At 31.8% G+C, this 22,723-nt stretch overlaps 1 protein-coding gene across 2 annotated transcripts in view; it reads left to right on the top strand.

Moving 5' to 3' along the window:
- Window positions 1-22,723, top strand: part of LOC126887786 (inositol-trisphosphate 3-kinase homolog) — a 295,392-nt gene that overhangs the window by 257,867 nt on the left and 14,802 nt on the right. Inside the window, exons 1-2 of one of the 2 annotated variants that reach the window (XM_050655599.1) lie at window positions 9,296-9,583; window positions 19,528-19,740. In XM_050655599.1, coding sequence (XP_050511556.1) covers window positions 9,464-9,583; window positions 19,528-19,740 — 333 coding nt within the window. In that variant the 5' untranslated portion in view covers window positions 9,296-9,463. Of the gene's footprint in view, window positions 1-9,295; window positions 9,584-19,527; window positions 19,741-22,723 lie in introns of those variants that run through there. The other variant, XM_050655600.1, reaches the window with a different exon arrangement.

Raw genomic sequence — 22,723 nt, 5'->3', positions numbered from 1 at the left:
TTACAGAATTGAAATTGGACTATTTAAGCGGTCTCAGGAATGTTATAAAAAAACAATTTTTTGGCTTATAAACAAATAAACCTCTCAGAAAATATTAGATTAAATTAAATTAAGTTCACGCTGTTAAAAATAGCACGGCTTCTGTGCCCTTTTCTAAGAAAAAAAAATTGAATTGCGAGGAGTGGTTCCAGGTATATTTGCGACAGAGTTATAAACAACAGGATTTCAATCTTTGGACCATTACCTTTTTATTCCGGTCCTCTTTGTACATACAAATTTTCATATCTTCAAGACACTCATAACAAAAAAGTTTTATGTCACCAAGTTATTTAATTATTGATAAATAATTACTTCCCTAAAATTTGAGTCGAAAATTAAAGATTTTGTTTGGAAAGACCAAATTTTTCGAGGAAAATTTCCTCCGAAGAAAATCGGAAAAAAATATCTATATGCAGAATTAAATTACAGTCAATTTTTATGAGAGTGTTTTTGGTTTAACGTTAAAATCTTCTGAGTTACAGAGCAATAATTGAAAAAAAGATTTCGGAGCGCCAATTTGTTTATATACCAAATAGCACACTTTCTGAGGACTTTGCATCTATATTACTAATATGTATATGAAATCTTAAGATTTGATTCCAGCATGTCCAGCAATAAAATAGCTGGTACATAATTTTCCTTGTTTTATACTAATTTTCCCATATTATTACCTGACATCTTTCATTGAGTTGATAATTCAATAAAATAGCTGGTACATAATTTTCCTTGTTTTATACTAATTTTCCCAGATTATTACCCTACATCTTTCATTGAGTTGATAATTCACGTTGTGAAATTCTCAATTATTATATTTCCAATTTAATACTATTATATCTAATTCCTCCAAAACTAGCAAATTTCCATAAAACCCAGCCATAGTAATACCTTTTGCTTTAGTTTTCCTTGCAAGAAACAAACAAAACACATCTCCTAAACTAAACCTAACCTCGCTTTCGGCCATTCATATTCATTAATGTCCGTGTCACAATAATTTCGACTCGAAATTATAATATCAACCACTTTTTTGGTGTCGCTATTAATTTCGATAAGTCGCTATTTTGTGACATCATTTAGTTCAACTAAAATCCACAAGGCTCGCACAGTCGCATTTCAACGTCGCCATATTGATTGCGACTTGTTTTGAGTCGAAATTTGAATTAGAATCTGGGCCATACTTTTTAGTTTACGTCAACTTAACAAGAAAAGTTAGGTTATGTAGAGATGTTGGTGGTGGTGTGGTGGACATATACAGCATCTTGTTTGATTTCATTTATTATTGTTACTTATAATTTTGTTAATTCTTTTTATTTTTGATTAAAGTTCTGTGTTAAAGGTTTTGACTGATTTTTTATTTTTTATAATGTTAATCAAAATAAATTGATAAACCAATGATATAAATTCAGATTAAAACAAGACATACGTAATTTTTTGCACGGCTAGCTTTGATCCCAATAATTGTGGATCGCTCGTTATGTATGGATTACCTTCAAAGGCCGATTTGATCAACCAAAAAAGAAGATGTATTTGGTGATTTTTTAGTGACTTGCTTGAGTGTGAATCTGTCTTTTTAGTTTACTTCTCCTGGTTTAAAAACAAACCGTAGTAACTATTATTAAAATTAACCTATAGCGTATGTCAGACATGAGATTCAGTGTACGAAGGATACCCCAATACAAACTAAATGGGAATCTTCTTGACAACGTTGTCGTTCTCACGCTATCGGCCGTGAAAGGTAGTATTAGGCAGGTACTTTTAGCGGATTATCGCTGGTAATTGTTGTGGAATACTGAAGAAGGGTTTATTTATGATAATTCACAAAATGGCAAACCCGCTTGCAATATACAACCGTACTGACTCTAATGTTTGGAACAGAGAATAGAACTCTGGTGTTTCAGGTTTCACCCAAATTTTGCGAATTGTGATACTGCGTTCCCTACCACGTTGGTACCATGGAACCAATACTGGTATTGCCTTAATGGGCCGCCCTTTTTATTTATTTATTTTTTAACGGCTGCACACTAAAAGGCCAACATGGTGTAGAAGATATATTATGAAGTGGCAAGGCTCTGTGTACAAAAAACTATGTATATGGCGGCCCGTTGAGGCACATATATGACAATAGGAGTGGCACGGAATAAACCCTCAGACAATCCTCAAAATTTCAGAACAATCCACCAATTAGTTTAAAAGTTATTATATTTGATTATCGCAGAGACCTTTTTTCGCAAAAAACTGTTCAAAAATGTTAATGGACTTCAAAATAGGTGCTGTATGTTTCTTTATCTCGGGTTCTAAATGATAGATTTTGATATTTTTTCTTTAATTATATGTACTCACTTTTTGCGTAAATTACAAGTATGCAATATTTTAATAATATAATAAATTAACAAACAATGTAATTTGTTTAAACATTTAAAAATAGTTATTTATGGAACAGTTCGTGAAGTAAACTTTTTGTCAACGCACGCGATGTTTAGAGCACGAGCGACAACGGAGCGAGTGCTATACATCGCGTAAGTTCGCAAAAAGTACTTCACGCACAGTTTCATACAATATTTTATCTACGATAAACAAGTAAAAAACCTGTAACTCTTCGTCACTGGAATTCATTTCTGTTCTACAATTTTTAGAACTTTGACATTTAAAAATTCTAATTTTTTTCAAACCGCAAAACTGTCAAAATTTTTGTTGTAATTTATTGCTAATTATGTCATCACCATGACAACGCGAAAGTTAAGGATATTTGATTATATGAAAGTGTGTCAAAAACAGTGCGAAATAGTTATTTTCCTAACTAGTGCGGAAAGTGATACTTTCACGCACGAGATTGCCGTTGACCGGAACGAAGCGACAGCGGAGTTCGGGCAAGCAATCGAGTGCGGGGAAGACACTTTCCGCATGAGTTAGGAACAATATTTTTTCTAGGGCGGTACGTTTGGAAAATAGCCATAACAAAAGTTATATCAATTTTTATTTAGGAGTGAAAATACACAAATTAATTCTTTGACAAGGTTGTCAAAACCAAACTTTCAATATAATTGGTTACCATGACGACGATATTGGTTTTCATGACGACGATTCAAAACCATTGTCATTGCCTACTGATTTGACTTTTGAATATTATGTCAAAATAATTCTATTTCAACGAATTATCGCGTTAATTTCATTAAAACATGAACAAAATAAGATAAATTTGAAATAAATTAGTAAATAATATCTAACTATTAGTTCATTGCACGTAATATAACATATTATAATGCCATATTGCAAGCTATTCTACTTTCCCGCACGCCGCCGTGCGGAAAAGTGCAACTTTCGGAAACGAAATGCGTGCTCAAAAGTGGCTGTTTTAGCACGGCCGTAGAAAAAAGTAAATCCCATTTAAAATACATTGTTACTTCACGCACACTTTAAACCCTTCACGCACTGCTATCTATAATGACAGTTTTCACAAACTAAAAACTTATACATAATATGACATAGAGTAGATCAAATATATTTTCCCAAAAAATTCTGATTTTTGATTCAATTCTAATTAATCGTCTAGTGACTAGTGTATGATAAAACTAATTATTTTTTTAATTACTGTAAACAAATAAATGGGCATTAAAAAATAATTCCTACTTTTTATCTAATCGTCTCAGAGTAACTATTTATTTCTTTCGAAATGGAAAAATTATGAGGTTATGAGGTCTCGGATATGTAAAAAGATTTTTTCTACGGACAATATTTGAAGTTATTTTAAATGTTTATAAACTAAAAATGGCAATAATTTTGCATTGGAATTTGCGACTAATAAATAAATGTTTTATCTGTTTTTAATATAAATATATTGATAGCGTTGATGGATAAATATACAGAGATAAATATACTTACTCGGTGTATTTATCAATCAACGTTGATAGTATAAATCGTCTACTACCATTTGACACCCGCAGAATTGCCCTATCTTTATTATTTTCTGCCTTATGTTATTACAAAAAAAGGTCCCTGGGATAAACAAATATAATTACTTTGAAACTAATTTTATTGATGGATCGGCCTAAAAGTTTTTGAGAGAGTTATTTTGCAGTTTGCCTAGCAATACATAGTACATTGAAACACGGTTTTTGCTTCAAATTTTAAAGAACCGCTTGGATTTACGTGAAATTTGGCATACATATCGGTAACATGTCAAAGAAGAAAAGTGATATTGTGCCGATGTGTGTTTTTCCCTGAAGGTGAGTTTCATCCCTTCTCGGGAGTGAAAAAATATACGTTTAAAATAAATCTGAAATGGATAAACTGACTAATTCTAAGCAACTTTTGTTCTATACCATTTTTTCACTTTTTCACTGGCGGTTTTTTGCAGATAACTCAAAAATTAGGTATTTTATCGAAAAAAACTTTTTTAGTAGCCCGATCAGGGAACACAAAATTTTACTAAAACCTCCAAAAAAATAATAGCCTAATAAAATAAAAAAAAAATCAAAATGTAAATTCGTACAGGTTGGAACAAATTTTATATCAAAGTTTAGGTGAGTACAAAAGATATTTTCAAGAAAGTATCCAAATCATATAAGGGGATCATTGTTTAAATAATTAAAAGTGGTCATTTTTGCACAATATTAACTTTTTTAACTGCTGAGGTAATTTACATTTTAATGAAGGTCTTTAGGGTTTTTTTCTACAAAGCTGAAGGACAAATCTTTCACCTAAGACTTAATAAATTAAATTTGACCCCCTATTTATTTAAATAATTATATATAAAATTTAAAAATCAAAAAAAATATTTTTTGCGTTTTAAATAAGCACTATAAATTTATTTTATTTAATAGGAGAAGTTGCGCTGTTATCAGTATTATGCAAAAAAAATTGGTTAAAAAACATTTAATAATTTATGCGATATTTAATTTGTTTATCAATTGTTACTATATTTTCAATTGCAAAAACGCGGTTGTTACCAAAAGAATATAAACCTGCTTAAAATCTCATTACTTTTATTTTTATGTATGATTTCGATAAATGTATTGATAAATTCAAATTTCAATTTGACTCTCCTCTAAAATGACATTTGAAAATTGTTCTAATTTGTTTATAATTTGTTTTTTTAAATAATGTCGCGGGGATTAAACATTTTGAAATGCTGTTCCGATAATCGGGTTCCTGGGAATTTTTCACTAATTAACAAATTTTTTTTGTCGTTTTTCTTCTTCTTTTTTTTTTCCTTATAGTAAAAGATATAATTTTGCTTATAGAGGGGGTTTCATTAAGAATGTCCAATCTCTGAGTTGTCGATTCTAGACCTCAAAATATTAAGATTTAACCAAAATCATTTCAATAAAATATGGCTGCTTATTGAGTTACAGGGTATTTTATTTAAAAATATAAAAATTATTTTTGCTCAGTATTTTAAAACTATTTGACATATCCTTTTCATACTTGGTAGAAAGTGTAGGTACTATACACCCTATGAAATTATGTTAAATACAGGTTTCCGGCTATTACCAGAGGCGTACGACAGGCGGACAGGGGAAAGCAAATGGTTGACCCTTCCCAAATTCTACGTCACTGGTGAAATTGCCATTTTAGCATAATTTTTAAATTCTCCAATACTGTCTAGGTAAATAACATCCTCGTTACTCGTAACGATAAAGTCATTAGTTTTCGAGATATTTGAAGTTAAACATGTAACGGCACAGGTATTTAGTTATTTTGATTAATATATTGTGCCGCTTAATTTTTAGTTTTAAATATCTCAAAAACTAATGATTGTACCGTTAAGAATGAATAATATACTCTTCAGTCTTAACGATAAAATCATTAGCTTTCGAGATATTTGAAATTAAAAATTAAGCGGCACAAAACCTTAATCAAAATAAAATAACTCGAAAACCAATGCAAACTGCAAATATCTCGAAAACTAATGACTTTATCGTTACGAGTGAAAAGTAAGTTATTTACATTAAGAGTATGGGAGAATTTAAAAATTGCGCTAAAATGGCAATTTCGCCAGTGACGTAGAATTTGGGGAGGGTCAACCATTTTCTTTCCCCTGTCCGCCTGTCGTACGCCTCTGGTAATAGCCGGAAACCTGTATTTAACATAATTTCATAGGGTGTATAGTACCTACACTTTCTACCAAGTATGAAAAGGATATGTCGAATAGTTTTAAAATACTGAGCAAAAATAATTTTTCACTGGTTTCACAAATGTAGAATTGTAAACTTTTTCTTATATAATAATAGTCAATTTCAACTACCTATTCCCAAATTTTCATCCTTCCTTTATTTTTTTTGGGTCAGATTGTTCTTTGATCGGGCTATAGCAAAAATATCGCTTCTAAAAAGTGAAAAAAATGGTGTATGCATGAACTCTCTAGACCAGCGGTTCTCAATCTTTTTGAGTCATGTACCACCAAATACTTTTTATTATTTTTGGTACCACCTAACTGAAATACCTATCTAGCTGAATGATCTGATTAACTATAATAGTGGTGCTGATTTTGGCTGTTTTGTGTTTTGTGTACCACCACAAATAATGAAATCTACCACCAGTGGTACATGTACCACAGATTGAGAACCGCTGCTCTAGACCACTGGAAGCAAAGTTGTAGCTAATAAAAACTAGGTTCATATCCGGCAAATTTCAAAGCGAATATTTGAAAGTTAAATAACCGAAAAATGATGCAATTTTAGGGGAAAACTCATTAGAACTTTCTTAAAATATTTATTTTCGTTTTTTTTTTAGTTTCTTAGTTTCTAGCATCAAAATTAAGCAAGGCGTGTTCAAAATAAAGTTTGTTCCTTTTTTTGGTCACAAAACTCGGGAAAATCACCTCCTAATTAGCATCTTAGATCAAACTAATTGTAACCGTTTCACAAGTTACTTTACTTGTTACTTTACATGTATCCAGTAACTGGCGCCAGTCGCACTGGAACGACAGTGCTGGCATCATGTAAACGCTTTTTTGTTCCAGTCCAGCGCTGTCTGCCAGCGCTGTCTCGAATAGAAGGCTGGTCTATTTTTCGTGCCAGTGGCACTCGTCCGCGTCCCCTCTAACCCCGTGCCAGTGGTTGTAGACACGTGTAAACACAGCGTTCCAGTCGCTGGCGCTGTCGTACCTTTGGTTTCAGTGGCCGTATTAGGATTTTTAATAAGAGTGCCAGTGAGATTGGCGCCAGTTACTGGATACGTGTAAACGAACCTATCCAGCGCTGTCTTAGTCAAGCACTCGCATTCCAGTGAGACTGGCGCCAGTTACTGGATACGTGTAAACGTTACTTAATGTATTATTGATATGATCTGTAAGTTTCATCGGTTCACAGGGCTTATTTCTGGTTCATATCCGTCAAATTTCAAAGCAAATATTTCAACGTGAAATAACTAGAAAATGAAACACTTTTCGGGAAAACTCATTAGAACTTTTTTAAATATTTAAAAAAATTTCCTTTTTTTTTTTTTAAGTTTCTAGCATCAAAAGTAAGCGTCACGCTCAAAATAAATTTGGTCCCTTTTTTTAGTCACCAAAACTCGGGAAAATCACCCACTAATTAGCATCTTAGATCAAATTAATTGTTACCGTTTCGCAAGTTACTTTACTTATGTATTATTGATATAATCTGTAAGTTTCATCGGTTCAAAGGGCTTATTTTTTTAAAAATTGGTTTTAAAGTAATTGTTTTTTTTTTAAATTTGATTGTGAAAAAATGCCTTTGTTTCGAAATAACTTAAAATTTATTAGTGATACCAAAAATCTCAAAAAGTAGAAAAATTTAGGTTTTGCTTTTCTGAATATTTTGGATTTTTTATTTTCCTGTAAGGCAAAAATTGGTTAAGATAATATGGCTGTTCAAAATTTGCAAATACTCATGATTATTAACTAGTTCAAGCCTTCTCAACTACAGCCCCTTCACAAATAAGCACTTTGAACCGATGGAACTTACAGATCATATAAACAGTACATACACGAATAAAGCAACTTGTGAATTTAATTTCATTTGGGATGCTAATTAGGTGGTGATTTTCATTATTTTTTTACCAAAAAAAGGGAACAACTTTATTTTGAGCGTAACTTCCTTAATCATAATGTTAAAAACTTTTTTGAAAATCAAAAATAAAGCTTTTATAAAAGTTTAAAAACACTTTAAAAAGTTGAAATGAGTTATCCCTAAAAGTACTTTATTTTTTGGTTATTTCAATTTCAAATATTCGATATGAAATTTGGCGAGTATGAACCTATTTTTCATTAGTTACAACTCTTCTTTTACTGGGTTTAGGGATCTCATACCTTTTTTCACTTTGTTATAGGCTATATATTTACTAATAATGTTTTTTTCGATAAAATACTAACTTTTTGAGTTATTTGCAAAAAACTGTCTAAAACGTGTTTTTTTTTGTTGAAAAATTAACATATTTACCCGCAAATAACTCAAAAAGTATTAACTTAGTGAAAAAATGCTATAGAACAAAAGTTGCTTAGAATTAGTCAGTTTATTCATTTCCGTGCTTATTTTAAACGTATATTTTTTCACCTCCGAGAAGGGGTGGAACCCACCCCCATGCCAAAGCACACATCGTCACAATATAACTTTCCTCTTTGACATGTTTCCTATCTGTATGCCAAATTTCATGTCAATCTAAGCGGCTTTTTAAATCTTATAGGTTTACATCAGCGAACGGACTAAAATTGACTTTTTAATTTTCAAAAATCGCCATTTTGAAACTTTTCATTTCTAAAAAATCAAATTTTATATTTTTATGTCAACTATTCAGCTTTTTAATAGGTTGCAAAAAATCGAAAAAGTCACGTTTTTTGCACCAAAGGATTAAAATACGACTCCGAATCTTTGGCAGGAAACAGGTAGGTTTTCTTTCTAAATATTACAACAACTAGAAAAGTTGTTAGATACCTACGTGTATTATTCAGTACTGAGAAAATGTTACATCCCTGGACGATATATAGAAAATTATAATATTTAAAAATTATTCATTGTACAAAACCAGAATGGCGTTAAATTTTTCTAACTGCTGAACACGGTTGATACGAGTTTTTTTTTTGTTATTATTCATAAAGATTTTTTATTAAAAATTATTCTATTTGTGTCTAGTAACTACTAACACATTCAAATATCATCGAACTCTCATCTACTGAATACAGTTTTTAGCAACACACAAAATATTAATATTATACGTACAAAGCCCGATACCATCGAACTTAAGCCATGGAAGTGGCATCGTGACGCAAATGGTCCGCTTATCTATGCCAGCTCGATGCCAGTGAAAACAGTCGAACGTTAGCATCGAATTAATGAGGAATACAAGCACGACAGTTCATTCTGTACACCCGTTGAAATCGTTTACGCTTAAGTGATTTTCGTTTAGTGACTGTTTTGATTTTTGGTTAGAAAAAAAAGTGACTTTTTTTTAAATTTGTGACTGTACAATGTGTGTTAATCAATACACCATGGTCCCAGCAGTAGTTAATTTGGTAGCCACTAAGGGACGTGATACATATACTGGATTTATCAATGAATTTGCGTGTTTTAAATGCAGGAGTTTTTCGGTAAGATTCTATTCATCTTTTAAAAGTTTATATAGTAACTTCAAAGTAGAGCTTATAGATTTAGATATATTCTTGATATTGTTAGGTGTTAGCTTTAGCTTTCAAGAAAAAGTCTAGATTTAAACAGTATACTTAGTATATTTAGTGTTAAAATAACTCGTAGGGAGAACTAACCACAGTTCATTTAAATTGGAAGAAAGATAAATATGTAGAAACATCCTCTTCTTCCTCCTTTATAAAAAGGCTCAATGCCTGTTTTACTTCGGTTTTTAGCCTCATTTGACGTCTGACCATCTTTTCCTCGGTCGTCTCAATCTTCTTCCATTTGGCGATTTGTTTCTTGCGTTTCGTACTATTCTATTTTCTGTCATTCTTTCTGTGTGTTGATTTCATTATATTTTTCTTCTTTTGGTCCACATTTTTATTTCTTCTATACACCACATCTCGGTCGTATTTCCTCACTTCTTAATCTGTCTCTTACGAGTTTGGTTTGTTATTTTTTGTTAAAAGAAACATATTGGTTAAAAATCTTTTATTATAAAACTAATTCCTGAAAACTGGCTATATACATAGATGCCATAGTTTAAAGTTAGAGAGTAATTTTTTGCTCTTATTCCTAAAAAATATTTGCTCTAAAAAGTTCATACATAATTAGATACCATACGAAACTGGTGCCGTATTTTGTGATCAATTTTAAAATTCTATTTACTTTTATTATTATTCTTTTCGTTTCAACTTTTTCCGTCATAATAAAATTCTTCGATCTCAAAGTGGTGTAGATATTGTGGTTTTATAAAGATAACAGTAGATCCGGAATGTATTGAATTTCTATTAAATTAACCATGGGTAAAAACCATCATATCTCCTACCTTGTCTCTCCTTCATGCTCCTCCTATCCCTCTCGTGCGCCGTCTTTCCTACCTTGTCTTTCCGTCATTCTTCCCTTGTCCCGTTCGAGCGCTATTTATTTCCGTCTTCGTTTATTTCGCCTACTTCTTTTGGAAGAGTGGGGGTAACTTTTCGTTCTCCTATCTGGTTCTTCTTCTAATTTTTTTACTGCTGGAAAAGTTTCTCTATTATTTTTTACTATTAGGTAGTCAGTTTTACTTTACAGGTCATTGATATATACGTCAACATTCATCATCAGAATTTCCCGGCATCTCAAGTATTCCATTTCTGGATATATGCCATACCAATGTCGTCTACCAGAAAAATCAACATTCAGAGTGGTTTTTTGACTTAGCGATTGCTATATACATGCATTTTTTCATAAATATAAATTCTACGTACATTTTTTACTGTTCTGAAAAACGATTTGGTATTAAAATGACAATGTTCTTTTAATTAGTCACATGTGTTTGCCTATTTGCTACATTTTAGAAAGCTTATAAAGATTATTGAGGAAATACCAAATGATTCCCAAAGTTACACATATCTTTTTCCGTCAAAACCAACGTGTTACGACAAAAACCTTTGATTATTTAAAGTGGAACTCATGGTTAGCATTAAACCATAAAACTATATTATGGTTTCTGGTCAGTGTTTTATTTTGGAAATTGTTAAAAAATACTTTATTTAGATTATTTTGCCTGACCAATAACGCACATTTTTTATTTATTTCTCCATTGTTTGTCTTATAACGTCAAAAAGTATGTTCAAAAAATTATGTGTTGGGTATGGGACGATTGCGCAGATTTTACCTGAGGTCCGTTCAGCTGAGGGCACGATTGCGCCGGACTATTTCAGATGGTTCCTAATTTTGCCTTTATTAAGGATCAGTTGTAGTATTCCGACATATAAGTAGTATAAGACAGTTTCTTGTGTTTAGCTGTCTTATATAATATATATACATTTTACAGATTGTAATAAGCGGTCGTTTAGTATCATAGAAGGCGACAATAATCCCTGGTTGTCTGAGACTATGCGAAGATATCTTTAAACTGAGAAGTGAGAATAGTATTCCGGATAAGTCAGACTGGTTGGAAAGGTTTTCATCACCGACACGGCGGAATGGCTAATAAGAGATGTCGTATGGAGTATTGGCGGAGAGCTAATGTATAACAGTTTTCCCGATGTACCGAGAACTTGAATACTAGTTAGTGGAAGGTGTAGAATTAGCCAATTGGCTACATAGCTCTGGATCCCGCGTATAAAAAAAGTTGATTAATAGCAAGCTGAAAATGTGTTAATAGCTTAAGGGTGTCTAGTGGGATAAACTTTGATATATGAGAAAACTGGAACAGGGGCAGTTTTAATTGTGGAACAGGTTAAAAATTTGGAACGGTCAGACCACGTAAACGGCACATTTATTTTGTCCGACAGAACAGACTTAAACTCTCCGAACAGAGATTAAACTCTCATGCAAAAATCAGACTGCTATTTATCACCTGTCATAATTTTTGTCATTTGACATATTCTACATGTTCCACTCATTTAAACGCCCATTTGGTGATAAATAGCAGTCTGATTTTTGCATGAGAGTTTAATCTCTGTTTGGAGAGTTTAAGTCTGTTCTGTCGGACAAAATAAATGTGCCGTTTTCGTGGTCTGACCGTTCCAAATTTTTAACCTGTTCCACAATTAAAACTGCCCCTGTTCCAGTGTTCCCATATATCAAAGTTTGTCCGACTAGACACCCCTAAGCTATTAACAAATTTTCAGCTGCTATTAATCAACTTTTTTTTCATACGCGGGATCCAGACCCAGCAGTACGAATGGTGTAGAGTGTAGAGCAAATGGGTTCCAAAGAGAAAAAAGCCACATAACCATAATCTGTGTTAGTGGTTTGCATATATGTACATACACTCTAACACCTAATGTCAATTGTATCGAGGCCTTGCTTCAAGAAGTACTTAAGATTTAAACCTTTTTGTCGCTGCACCGCTCATCTGGTCTGGCTTTCTCGCTGACCATTTTGATTTTTGCTGAGATTCATCGTGGTTTTGTAGCTGTTTTGAGTTTCCACTCTTCACACTAGAATTTTCTATCATATGGGTCTTTGATTTCATACCTTATATTATCAGAAAATATATGCCTCCTACAATTTCAATACTCAACTTTTTATCTCCATTTTTTAACAAAAAGCTATTTTAAGTACTTTAATTGTAATCTGACCCTATTTAATATACTCATTGTCGCTTATCTGCAGTTATATATTATGTTAACAACGAGAAACAATAACATATTTTTGGTCATTGATATGGCTTTTGAAAAGATTATTTATACATATTAATACTGTTCACATATAACCCTCAAATTGATAATAGAACCGTCGAACAAAAACCTATAACTATCTTTGTGCGTTAACATAATCCTTCAAAAAAGTATAATTTTGATTACGAGCATATTTATTATACGAGTAGTTGATGTGTTGTATGTAAATTGTATGTAAGTAATGATTAGTAGCCGTAGTAGTACACGGCAAGTAAGGACACTGAAGACGTACTTGTCAAAAATTAAATATACAGTAATATTATAATTATTGTATGTGAGCAAGGAATAAGGAATATTGACATATACATTCTATACAGAATAACCGATAGGTTATTTTTGCGAATAATCTCGTGATGGATACGATAATATTTGTTTAAGAATTTACATCTTATCTATAATAACAACAATTACCTTCACTAATGTTTCTTTTAATACAACAAACAGTCAACTATTAAATTTTTTATAAGCGTTTAAGCGATTTTGCACTTAGGATTAAAAGTATGTAGGTATATAATTCAATTACCATTATCATGTATATCAGTGGAGGGATTCCCTTTTCGTATTAGAAGAAATTTACACATTTCTTCCAATTGATATCCAATTCCATATCCATATCCAATTGAGGCCATGAAAACCAGAGTGGCCTAACTGATAAGAACAATGCCCAATTGTTTTTGTATGTATTTAATTGTATGTTGACCAAGAATGATCTCGGCCATACAATTACTAAAACAATCAAACATTGTTAGCCTCTGATCATTTCCCTTGATTATGTAAAGTAATGTTCTTATAAGTTAGGTCACTCTGGTTCTCGTTGCCTCAATTATGCTCTGAATATTTTAATCAGGTTACATGATACCTTCTTTCCTACTTTTGCTTTTAAAAGTTTCAGGTTACATTTATTTGGGTCTGCATAATATCTAAACTTTTTTTAAACATTTATTTTATTGGTTCTTTTTTTTTTATTATAGTTACTTAAACTCGCATCTTCGTTTTCAATAAATCTCAGTATTCATTGGGCAACTTGATCATTTGTACCATTATTTTTAATGTTCATAAGTACCCCAAATTAAGCTTAAAGCATCTGTGAAACGATTACCGAAGATTGTTTAATAATTAGGTATCTTTTGTTAGTGGCAACGGGTCACATTTTTGATAATATTAATGTTACAACACCATCAATGAAATAAATTTGATTTATAATATATATAATCATACTCACTACATTCGTTTTAGTTAAATATTAAACACTTCTTTTTGTTGAAAAGTGTCATAGTAATAGGAAGGTCTCCTGAAATTATTGTTACGTAATAAAGAACCTTCACACGAATTTTAATTTGTTGTACACAGAGTTTAGTGCTTTGTTTTATTTTTATAATAGGTTGGAATTCTGATTTGATATTCTTTGAACAGCATGGATCTAAATTCATACAATTTCTACATTGTTTTTTTATACACAATATTATAAAAATATTGATGGGTTAGTATGAATACCTCGTATGTCATTAAATGACAATTTTACAGGGGAGACAAAAAACTGACTGAAAAAAATTCCTGCATACTCTGACCTAAAAACAAATAAAACATTTTTACATATTTTTTTTATTTTGAGCACATTTAGATCGTTACATATAAATTTTTTACATATTATATAGTCTCTCCTGTAATTCTGTAATCTCATGTCATTTAATTACATACGAGGTTTCGATACTAAGCCATCGATAATATAGTTTTATTTCGCATTGAGTCTCTATTTCCGTTTGGAATCTGCTCGTCGTTATTTTGATTCTGAAAAATTACAAAATATCGATAACCTTCATAATATTTCCGGCTTAGTTAAAGTTTTTAATATTTGATTGTTATCTTAATTACTAGGTAAATAGGGAGAGAACCGTGGTTTGACCGTTTCTGTTTAGTTAGGAACGGTCTTTGCTAAAAGCATGTTCAAAAGTTATGTATGACAATAATTAACACATTAGTGCAAAACTGCTTATAGATGATTAGATGCAAATGGTTTGGCAAAAATATTGCTTTATAACTCTTTGATGGTTAACGTATCTATGTCTAAACTATACTGGCTACCTTTTTTCATGTTCTGTTCTTTTACTTTCGCGTGTCTCTTTTCTACTGGGTTTCTGTCAATTTTATCCGTTCCGTTATTTTCTTTCTATTCTATTTTTTTAATCTCATTAAATAGGCTGCCCATCCATACGGTTTTTGAATGTCTGAAGTATGTATATACGGATCAGCTAAGAAGAACTAGCACATTATCTTCATTTGGAAAATAATTTTATTAAATATTCGAGAGCAAAATTATAGTGGGTGACATAATTATGACATGTAAAACAAACTCAATGAACAAATACACTGAACGAATGGGAAAAATACGGTTATACGAATTTTTCTTATAAGTGATGTAGATATTATCAAATATATTTTTCGTTGTATAGTATAAGCGTAAGGGGAAACTATTTTTTTGAATCAGATAAAAAATATTAATTATAACAGAAATAATAAGTTTTTTTTTATAAAAGTTTTACTCTACATTTTATTAAATACTAGTACAGTCGGAAAAATGAAAGAATACCCATGAACGATCACATCAATCATTTATTTTGTATTTGCTGTCTTTTTTTATAACAAACGTTTGTTATGTATAGAAAAATATAGGACAGCAAATACAAAATAAGTGATTGATGTGATCGTTCATGGGTATTCTTTCATTTTTCCGACTGTGCATACATTTTAAATACATTTTCTCTCCAGTCATTAATATTTTTAGATTTGAAGTAACTTATTACAAATTTTATTTTTTTCTCTTAGCTTATTTTTTCCAAATTTTATTTTTTTTCTTGTTCATTATCTTAGTGATTTATTTAGTAAAATAAAAAAAATTGACTCCAGGTATGATGTGTTGACCCCTTGACGTAAATAGTGTAACTGTATTTTTAATAATCCGGATTTGGACGATTGGTATTTTTCCATTTGTTATTAATCGTCTGGTCAACAACTTTTTTCGCACGTAAAATGAATCTCTAATTTTTGATTTGCGGATTTTCGACTTTTTTTTTGGTATTTCTTAACGTCATTTGGAGTTTCGGACGTTCGAACTGTTTTTATTAATTCTTTATATACCTAAATTAGTCTTTATTATGCAACTTTTAAATCAACGTCAAAACATTGAATCAATTTAGCATGCTTTGCTTAACTTGATACCCAATTTGTTTTTATTATTTAATTTTTATCTATCTAGAATTAAACAGCCAATATAAGCTGCATAATGTCTAATCTAGAACCACCACTAAAGCTGGAATCCAACGGAACGTAATGTGGCACGCTAAAAGAAATCGAAAAAAAAATAAAAACTAAAGACGGGAATCAACTCCACGTGAAATAGCGTTATTTCCTTCAAAGTTTGTGATTTATGATCCTTGTGTTAGGACCAAACCCTCTATTTTGGACCGGCGTGAATCGGCGCGAGGTCTCCCATCGGCTGTCGGTAAATGAACACGGTTCAAAGGAAGTCAGAAGCTGATACAAACTAGGTACGTACCCGTCCACCCTTCCGACTCGGCTAGGGTATAGTATCGTCAGTGCCGTGGTAATTTTACTATGGAGTGATCTAACGACGTTGTGTTGGAATTGTAATCATTGTATAAATGAACCAACTTACTAAAATATCTACCGCCAACACTGGTGGTGGACCCTCGATACTCGAGGAGACAAGCTGCATCGAATGTTTATTCATTTCAGAGTAAGGAGGAGCGCCAACCGTTGTCTCTTTTCTTTTCACTATATATATTTTCTATTTCTCTTTGCCGACGTAAACTGGTGAAGAGTGTCGCGTCACACTCCATCGGATTCCGGCTTAAGGATTCACCTGGTTCATGTATGTTTATATATGATTTTGAATTCAATTTGCAGAAGGCAAAAGTCTGTCCAACGGTGCAATAACAAAAAAATTGCAATCGTTCAAGATTTGGACGTAACAATTCCTTGTTCGAAAATAATCTTTAATAGAAAAAGCTTTTGAGGTATTAGGGAAAGTGGAAAATAATATAACAATATAACAAAAAATATAACAATACTCTGAAAAACTTACAACCTCCTGAATATTTACTTCGGTATATGTATAAGATACAATAACACCAGGTTTCAGAAAGTGGGAGAGAAATTAACACCAAGAAAATTTCTGGCGGCATCGACAGTTACATAAAAAATTTATTTATTTATTTTGATCAGCGACGAATTGACCATTCCAGGTCACGTGACTTTCGACACCGTTGCTGAGGGGCAAAAATTGTGTTTTTGGTGTTATTTTTGCTATTTTCTCGCTTTATTGTAAAAAATCTGTGGTTTTAACTACAAAAATTTCAAATATTGGATATAGAACACCCTCGTAGGGGATGCAAAAACCCGGTATAATCAGAAAATCAGTTTTCTTGGCCCATATTGTCGTTCTGTTTACAGTGTATTGTGATTATAGTGATTTAAAACATTTCGGTCTTTAAATGCGGCTGGTATTATAAAAAAACTTACTTTATCTCTTTTACCTTTACTGGAACACTTTCAAACTGAACAAAACGCTGGTATTTTAATCATATTCCTAAATTAAACAATGGTTTTCTACACTTAACCTAGTTTGTCTACAATATTTTGCCCATCAGTCGCTGTCAAATGACGTCACCCTGGAATGGTCTATAAGAAAAATAACCTTCAATTTTTAGTTATTAAAATTACATAACACATCTAGTCGTAAAAATTTTAACCTTAGCTTAAAAATCCGCCGATTTCTGCTCAAACGTATCTAATAAAGACACTGCAGTTTTTTTTTTCGGAATGCGAAAAAATCAGTTTTAATTAAATTACCTTAATCGAATAATTATTCAAATAAAACCAATTAAGTATCTCTAATTAATATATTAAACTCGTACGGAATGTCAGCTAGTGTTTATTTCTATCATCTCTTAGTGAGATACTGACCTCGGCGTTTTTTCTCGATCTACTCCAAATACGATCAGTAATAACGTCAATTGTTTCATAAAATCGTTTTTTCATTTGGACGTGAAATGACAGATGACACGACTTTTGCGTAAACGACGACCGTGTACAAGTTGACTTTTCGAAACAAACAAGCACTCGGCTATGTTTATTCAATAAGGATAATGTCGTTTTAACTCACTCCGCTTTGTATACATTTATGTACTTCATTTGTGTCTTTTATAAATACTTGTTCTTTTTGAGGAAACATTTTTAGTAGTGTACATCCCGGAACATGGACTTTTTACGTAAACGTTGGCCCTCAACGCTCGATTATCGGAAATTATAGAGTCTTGTTGGTTGTACTAGGTTGCAGGTGTTTTGAAATAAGTAGAAGTTTAATAGCAGATAACATCTTTAAAGACATCGCGTACAACTATTAAAGCAAAATTATACACCATATTTAAAATAATCTTCGCTCCAAAGATTTTTTTTATTTTCTTTTATGTCGAGTAGATGATGAGATGAGGTTGTGTTTTTTTTAGGATTCTGAATACTGGTTCTAGAATATTTTCAAATATTATTTCTTGCCATACTGCAGCCTAAATCAAAGGAAATGTGGAAATGTGCACAGTACGCCTGTGTCGTTATTATTGCCATTTCCGGTTTTGGCTCTCAGCATTAGCAAGCGCGCCACAAGCCACAAGACAGTTTGCGTTACGCTGTGATCGAGAATGGATATGTGATAAGTACCGTTCATTTTTAAATATTGCCCTAACATGTGATAATGCATTTGTTAGCCAAGAAAAATCACTCAAAATAAAACTTCTCTAGTGCCATAACCTGTGATATGGAAGGTTGATGCTCCCTAATCCTCGAATTTTGAATATAGGTGCCTTAGCAATAACACCTTATCACATTTTAAGAGTGAATTTCAGGGTAAAGCAATGTCAATAACTAAAAATAAATACTAGCATTAGATAGCTACACACATCAACATGAGTGCAGGATTTGGTTAACTTAGTTAAAGAAGTTGCAGAGAAAAAAAAATGAATAATTCACATAACATCTTGTTTTCGCTCTCCTGAAAAGTTTGCGATTCCAGGGTTATGGCACTAATGAAATCGGGGTGCGATATACTCATCTCTCTAATTGTGACTCCAGTGTGTTTCTAGAGGCCGGTTCTTATAAGAATATAATTGGTTTTTAGGCTTTATGCTGTGATCTAAATTTATTTCTTCCTTTTGTCCTTCCATTTTGTCTGTAACTGTGACAGATATGACGGATGTGATACGTTAGATTTTGATATCATTTATGGTTCTATTATTATGCATTACTCTCACTTTCGGTACATTTTATTATTTGACATTTTCTGTCAAACATTAGAAGCTTTTTTGCTTTATATCATTGTTCTTCTTTTGGCTTGAAGTTTGCGTGAGATAATTTCCTTTATATAAGAGTTTTTATAAATAGCTGATTGATTATAAAAAGCTCTTAAACTTACGAAATGTTTTACATTAGCTGTAACCATGGCAAATTTATCTAAACAGTTTATAAAATATTGGTTTAATGACTTTACTTGAATATATTTATGGTAATTTAAATAAATAAAAATAAGATAATTATAAACATTAAATTATAACAAATTATATAACTGTTGCATTCGTGTAAATCAATTTTGTTTATCACTTCTCTACGCTTATTTACTCTGCAATAATTTATGTAACTTACAAACAATTTTTTTATTACAGTCGAGTGAAAAAGACCTCGAAGTAGCAGATTTATGGAAAAAACGAGGAAAGACTGTACGGTCGCCATCTCCTCATAACGCATTCAAGAGATGGCGCATAAAGACTAATCTAAAAGCAGCAGAATCAAAAAATGGTATCGATGGATCCAAGTTGGCAATCAACTCCAAGGATAGAACTGAAGAAGACATGTCGTTGCTCAAATTTTTGGCCATTGTAAGTATTTCTATCATTTCATTATTTCTATCAGGTTTTTATCAAATTTTACTTATAACCAGTATAGTTTACGAAGTTTTAACTAATTATCAGTCAAACTGTAACTCCTAGTACAAAGAAAGTTTTACCTATAGAAAGTGACTATCTAAGAATAGCATGTGTTACTTTTCTTACCTGCAAATGTGATCCTCATTTATATAAATATCAGAATAATATTTATCTTCTCCTTCTTCTCGCATTCTTGTACCCAATAATGAGTTACCTGAAAGTTCCCTATAAGGTAGGTTTGACATTCATATCGTTACTTTTCGTTTTGAATCTAAGAATATTTAACCGTATCAGGAAGTTTTTTGTTGGAATTACCTGATCCTGAATCGGGAACTAGGAAACCCTCCATTTTGGGGGAACGTCTTTCTTTTTTAAAGTTTTGTTATCGACATACATAATATAGTCTTGGTTTATTTCATTAGGATTCTGCGCGTGCAGGTGTTTCTCCGTCCAGATGTCCATGGCTTGTGCTTTACAGTTTAAGTAAAAGTCTTCTTTTTTTTATCTTTTCGTTGGAGGTTTTCTTCATCTGTTTTTATTTTATTATTTCCTTTCGTAATTTCTTTGATTTATTGTAGTAAAGAAAAAAGAGACGTTCTCACAAACAATTTATTTTACAACTGACGACCGGTTTCGCTGTCTACAATATTCACAGCATCTTCAGGTCACGGTAAAAGTAAAATTAAATGCTACAAATAACAAAAAACCAGAGTTAGTTAAGTGGTCTGGTTGAAATCAAAGGGTAAAGATCAAGCTACCCTTTGATTTCAACCAGACCACTTAACTAACTCTGGTTTTTTGTTTTTTGTTATTTGTAGCATTTAATTTTACTTTTACCGTGACCTGAAGATGCTGTGAATATTGTAGACAGCGAAACCGGTCGTCAGTTGTAAAATAAATTGTTTGTGAGAACGTCTCTTTTTTCTTTACTACAATAGTATGGACTCACACATGCAACCCATTCATTATTCTTTGATTTACTTATTTACTTACTCCGTGGCGTTACAACCCTTTGTGGGTTTTAGCCAACTCGACAACATGCATCCACTCTTCTCTGTGTTGAACAATCTATATCCAATTCTCAACGCCCATAGCTTTAAGGTCTCCTGGTATATTATCTCGCCACCGGAATCGAGAGCGTCCGCGTGGTCTCCTTCCAGTTGGGACCTCCTCCCATACCAGCCTTACTGTTCTTTGGTCAGAATGTCTTCTGAGGTGCTCTGTCCATTGAAGTCTTCTGGACTTTATTTCTTTTAAACCAAAGGCGTCTGGTTATGGTTCTTCGAGCTCTTTGTTAGTTCTTATCCTATATTGTCCTGCTACTTCATCAAGCACAGGTCCAAAGATCTTTCGTAGCATTTTTCTTTCCAAACACGTAGTCTCTCTTCGTTTGCCTTTGTTATCGTCCACGTTTCGCTTCCATACATCACAACGGGTCGTATGATTGTTTTATATACATGTCATAATATACTAGACCAGTAACGATCTGTGAAAAAACGTCTATTTTTGGATGTGAAAGGTGGCATTCGGATTTTTGCAGATAAAGTTAGGTGACACCTTCAGTAATAATAATTGACTTATGCTTCTTCTCAAATATGCCCGGAACATTATTAAAAAAATTAAAATATTTAAAAATTTTGAAAAACGTCGATTTTTTTCTGCTTTCTTTGCTTATAACTTTAAAACGATTCGTTTTGGAACAAAGTCGTAAAGAAATAAAATAAAGATAATTGAATTTTGTATGATATACGACTGGTCAAAAATGTCTTAACGTATCACCTTTTCTGCAATATAGCAATACATAGAAAATAAGGGGGCAAAATACGCCTGTTGTTATTCAATGTTTTTAACCACTTTGGTGGCACTTAGAACCTTAGTAATTCGCTTAGGAAATTATTTGTAACATACTTAAACCGTGTACCAAATTTCATTAAAATCGACGTAATAGATTTTGCATAATAAATTTGCAATCTAAATGTTTTTAAAAAAGTTCAAATTTTTTAAAATCTTTCTGAACAAAAAGTAGACCATTTAGAAGTTGTCTAATTTTTTTACATATAAAGAGGTGCTCTATATATCTAATACACTTTAGAGAATTAAAATCGGATTATTTAAGGGGCCCCAGCAATGTTTTAAACTTATAAACAATTTTTTGGCTTATAAACAAATAGCTTTGTTTAATAATAAAAAAATTAATTTTTAGCAATGCAAATAATTAAAAGCGGTATAATTTGACTTAAACTTTCAAATGCTGTCAGCAGAATTGCTATTTTATTTTTTCATCAAAAGTTATTCGCGTTCAAAAATTGCAATTTTTCGAATTTTTGAAAGTTCCACTGCGTTTATCGCGAAAACTATGCATCCTACGAAAAAACTTGTAAGAACATTTTTTGCTTAGAATTACCCAAGAAATACAAAAAAATGTTTTATTTTGCGAAAAATCGATGTTATGTAATTCCTCAAATTCTTTGTTTATAACAATCTTATCGACATCCGGATCAACTGTTACCCAAAAAAATGTTGTTCTACGGGTCAAAAAATACATAAAAATCTTGGGTAAGTCCATCTAAATAAAGGAGCCCGTAGCACCCCCTCCTGGCCACAGGACTAATTTGTTTATAAGCCAAAAAATTGTTTATAACTTTAAAACATTGCTGAGGCTGCTTAAACAATCCGATTTCAATTCTGTAAAGTGCATTAATAGGTGGGGTGCTTCTTTATATGTAAAAAAATTGACAAATCTTTGTATGTTTTAGTTTTTGTTGTGCAAGATTTTAAAAAATTTTAATTTTTTAAAAAAGTTTAGATTGCAAAATTATTATTCAAAATCTAGTAAGTCAATTTTAATGAAATTTGGTGTACGGTTTTAGCACATTACAAAAATTTTCTAAACGAATTAGGAAGGTTCCAAGTGTAACCTAAGTGATGGAAAATC

This window comes from Diabrotica virgifera, chromosome 7, assembly GCF_917563875.1.
Source record: "Diabrotica virgifera virgifera chromosome 7, PGI_DIABVI_V3a".
NCBI classification, from domain to species: Eukaryota; Metazoa; Arthropoda; class Insecta; order Coleoptera; family Chrysomelidae; genus Diabrotica; species Diabrotica virgifera.
The sequence above is the reverse complement of the archived record's forward strand: the minus strand, read 5'-3'. Positions and strand labels throughout refer to the sequence as shown.